This window comes from Wolffia australiana, chromosome 11 (genome assembly GCF_029677425.1).
Source record: "Wolffia australiana isolate 7733 chromosome 11, ASM2967742v1".
NCBI lineage: Eukaryota > Viridiplantae > Streptophyta > Magnoliopsida > Alismatales > Araceae > Wolffia > Wolffia australiana.
This window is the reverse complement of record NC_135845.1, coordinates 1,769,782-1,774,026: the sequence shown is the minus strand read 5'-3', so window position 1 is coordinate 1,774,026 and position 4,245 is coordinate 1,769,782. Positions and strand designations below refer to the sequence as shown.

The 4,245-nt window shown below is 43.3% G+C and overlaps 1 protein-coding gene across 1 annotated transcript; it reads right to left on the bottom strand.

Moving 5' to 3' along the window:
- Window positions 1–436: 436 nt before the first annotated feature.
- On the bottom strand, window positions 437–3,284 carry LOC144709394 (protein CYPRO4-like). Its single transcript, XM_078582942.1, has 3 exons — window positions 3,081–3,284; window positions 1,469–2,854; window positions 437–872 (listed from the first exon to the last, which is right to left on the bottom strand). The coding sequence occupies exons 1-3, from the start codon at window positions 3,273–3,275 to the stop codon at window positions 591–593; spliced, it is 1,863 nt and encodes a 620-aa protein (XP_078439068.1). The 5' UTR covers window positions 3,276–3,284; the 3' UTR covers window positions 437–590.
- Between the last annotated feature and the right edge of the window lie 961 nt (window positions 3,285–4,245).

Here is a 4,245-nt window from a genome sequence, read left to right as displayed (position 1 = left end):
AAGGAAAATCAACTTGGAATTTATATTGTGAGAAATATATATTTTCTTATCCCCTCATCCCAACTTTGATGCAAGATCACAGCTTATAAAAACACTTAGGACAGGAAATGGTGAACGAGCTTAGTTTGGACATAAGTCTTTCTCACGTATTCAGAGAATTTTCCTTTCAATGGCTCGTATTTGATAATAAAGTAAGGCAGAACAATAGCGAAGATCTAAAATAATTCTTCCTAAATATCCATAAAGTATCTTGGTTTCGCGAATGTATGATTCAAAGCCCCAAATTTAAATGATATCAAATATTTTTTTATGGATAGTTGGGCCATAACTTTATAACATCTCATCTCCTTTTGCAAGGATTCCTCTCGAAGGGAAGAACATCATTTACTCACTTTTTCATGAACTGTCAATAAACATCTGACGAGTAATATGACTATTTACGAAAATTCTGGCAAATTTTTTATTCCCATTGACACATTCAACTGTTACAACATGAAACATCAAATTTCCTATTACGTGGAAAAAAATATTTTTTACGCATATTCACAAGCAAATATTTACATATTCTTTTACCTATCATATGAACACTTTCAGGAGGAAGGGAAGGTGAAAGAGCTGACCTTCAAAGGCGTGGCGACGACTAGCGGGGCCTCCTGAGAGTCAACTCCAGTGGCAAATTTCTCATGCATGAAACGGCTGTCGACGATGGACTCATCCCGGGGGACTATCTTATAACAATAACAGCTCTTCAGGCCTTTCTGTAGCCGGTAGCACCCGTGTTGCCCGTCCTTCACCTGCGCGAAGTTCCACACCACGCTGAACTTGCCAGCCGTGGCCACCAGGTGCCTCTCTTGCTTACCCCCCTCAGTCACCTGCATCAAAACAAAAGTCAAGGAAAAAATCCAGATTGAGAACTCAGCGTGCTTATTTCAGGCAATAAAAATGTATTCAGACCAAAATATGAGCTAGTGAAAGGCTGTAACAAGTTTGAGAATGGTGACAAAAGGAAGAAGTTTTCCAGAAGCTATGGCCAACAGAGGTTGGAAATCCAATTGGATTGTAACTTTTGATCAATCAATCAGATCGGCTGGATCGAGATAAGTTTGATCTTTAGATCCTATTTATCTGATACAAAATCTGATGGGTCCGAGATAGAATTGAAAGATTTGATTGATCCATCGACCCTGATCATGATCGATTGGATCTGCCAGATAAAGATCAATTTGATCTTCCCCTCTAATCGATCTGATTAAAATCCAAGCGATCACAGAGTTTTCTTTGGCAATGAGAATTATCAAGCATGACGTCCCAGAAAGGGGATTTCAGCCAGACAAAGCAGAGAAAAAGAACAGTTCCTACAGATATTCCAAAGGTCTTCATGAATAACTGATGATAAAATACTTTGAGCAATTGACATTATTTAAGAGAGGGCGTGGGAGATAAAAACACAGTCATAGATTCTACTAACCCATGAGAAATGGCCGCCTTTGAACTTGCTATTTTCCCCGGCCAGTTGTGAATCAAGAGGACTTAACTTCAGCAGCCGTGGAGCAGCAATTCTGTTGCCCATACGCCCACTGAAACCAGTCTTCTCTTTTCCATCTTTATCTCTAAAGACAGTGGAAATAAGCACGAGATATGTATCCGTCGTCCCCAGTATCCATCTCCCATCAAAAGTAACATCTATATGAGTGATTGGGGAACCCAAACCCGGAAACGCTGTCTTCGCCGTCCTCATTGAAGACTTTGAGTAAAGCCTGATCCTGCCATCAAGAGATCCGACGACTATGGATCCATCTCCGGTCGTAGCAAAGCACTGGAAATCTGTTCCCCTAGAAAATTGATGCCCCTGACTCCACTCTAATACAGGGGAATCATTAGACTTTCCAATTGTCTGAACCATGCCACTTCTCACTCGCATGTCCCATCTGCAGAGAGTATTATCATCAAGCCCAAGGAAAGTAGACTGAGATGGGTCTAGCTGGGCATCCTTTGTATCATTGGCCAAGTCCTTCATCCATATGCCTGTTCCATCTTTCTCAAATCTCCACCGTCCGATGGATTTCCCTGTCTCAATATCAACTTGATGAAGGCCGCCCGAACGAGCCTTCCCCTCCGGCGATGAATTCATCACCAACATGTTGGTCTCAGCCTTCATCAAAAGAGCCTTTCTTTGGGTGGAAGAATCATAATTTGAAGGACCTCTTCTGCCATCAGAGAGCTTCACTGTCATTCCCTTCCCGTGGATACCATGGCTGAAGTTTTTGACCACTTGGATGCCTGAATCACTCACCAAGAAACTGTTCTCCAGAGCACCCAAGGCAAGGCTTTGAATTCCTTCATCATCGGCGACCTCCTCAAATTCCTTCAAAAGATTTGGCCTAATTGGGGAATGCAAAAAAGGACTCTTCTCAAACTTCTCCTCTGCATCTGCCCAAATCGTTTCGTCGGCTAATTCAGGCTTTACCCATCCCATGAAATCCTTCCCGTAGATCTTCAGCTTGTTCTCTTCATTAGCCTCTAACCCATGGATATTTTCAAACAAGCAATTCTGATACTCGTTGTAGAAATCTTGGTAGGTTTCCAAATTGGGAAATTTGAGAGCCCAAACCCCGGAAGCCACAAAATCAACGCGAAGTTGTTCAGGAAAATCCTTGAGTTTCATTCCTTGGTCCACCCTCACCCAAATCTTTGATCCAACCTTCAAGAACCATGAAGCAGAACCCTCCTCATCGTCTGATTCGCTCCTTCTAGTGAGAGACGACTTGCGAAAAGAGAAAGATACGATCTTTTCGGAGACCATCCATCTGGCATCAGGAGCGCTTCCCCCGACGTGAATGTAGAGCTTGGCCACCTTCAAATTGAGGCGAAAATTTATCAGTAGAAGAACGCAACGAAGACAAATTTAGATTCAGATTCAGGAGCGAAGAATGCGATTTTATCATAGTCAGATTAGGGTACTTTTAAAAACCAAATTTAGAAAAAAGGACAAAACATCAATCAAGTCAATTCATAGTAAAACTACGGGTTTTTCCACTGCAATTCAGAAAAAATCATCAAACCTAGGCGGTGTGATCTACCTGAGATGATGGAGAAGCTTGTGAATACTTGAGGGAGAGAGATCGAAGGCGCTTTTCGGTGTCGTCGATGGCAGAAATTTTGCTGGAATCGCCAGAAGAACCGTTGCCGGTAGACGATTCTACCTCGTCTACTTCCTCTTCCTCCTCTTCTGAATCCGAAATCCTCTCTCCTTCGCGACTCTGGGAACCTCCCATGGGGCCAATTCGCAGAAAGCAACAAAGAACAGATCGAGAGAAAAAGAGTATTTATAGTTATGGGAGAAAGCTTCCTCGGGAAGGAACAAGGCGACTTGTTAATGGGCCAAGGAGATGGCCCAATATCAAGTATAGTGCATAGACGCGGACGAGACGGTTTTTTCGTCCCAGGACGAAAAATTCGTCCCGTCCGCGAGGTTGGACGAAGATCGGGAGGGAAATTCGTCCCGAGACCTCCAGACGGGACGGTTTTTTCGTCCGAGTCTGACTAAAAAACCGTCCCGTCCGCGTTCCTGCACTGATTACGGATGTCGGACGGGACGATCTTTGTCCCGTCTCGTCCATCGTTCACGTCCCAGATGATCCGGAACTATGATATCAAGTCTGCCCGCCAGTTTTTTTAGTATTTACAGATGGGATGTTTGTGAATATTTTTAATTAAACTCGCTGGTTGATATTATTTTCTGCGAATCCAATAGTTGGGCCTTTCTAATCTTCTGCTGGTTTATAGAAAAGGAGGCCAGCCCAAAAGCCGACCATGTATCTTGTTCTTTGCAGAGGAAGCTCCTTTAAACATTATGAGTACAATCTCCTCTCTCTCTCTCTATATCTGAGGCTCTATCTCTCTATCTCTCTCTCTCTCTCTCTATATATATATCTGAGGCTCTGTCTCTCTACCTCTCTCTCTCTCTCTCCCATCTGTCTTTGTCTGTCTCTGGCTCTGTCTCTCTACCTCTCTCTCTCTATCTATGTCTGTGTATGTGTCTATGTGTCTCTCTCCCCCTCTCTCTCTTTGTCTATCTTTGTCTCTGTATGTGTCTCTATCTCTGTCTCTTTGTCTCCCTCTCCCTTTGTCTGCATTTGATTGTCACTCTGTCTTTGTCCCTTTCTCTCTCTTTGTTTGTCTTTGTTTGTGTCCCTATCTCTCCATCTCCCTCCCTCTCTCTCGCTGTCTCTCTCTCTCTCCCCT

Bases quoted from the DNA above. Each gene is read 5' to 3' on its own strand.
- LOC144709394 (XM_078582942.1), bottom strand. From the start codon at position 3,275: ATGGGAGGTTCCCAGAGTCGCGAAGGAGAGAGGATTTCGGATTCAGAA. The intron at 2,855-3,080 runs GTAGATCACACC...CTCAATTTGAAG, and splicing joins AAGCTTCTCCATCATCTCAG to GTGGCCAAGCTCTACATTCA. The intron at 873-1,468 runs GTTAGTAGAATC...GTTTTGATGCAG, and splicing joins AAGGCGGCCATTTCTCATGG to GTGACTGAGGGGGGTAAGCA.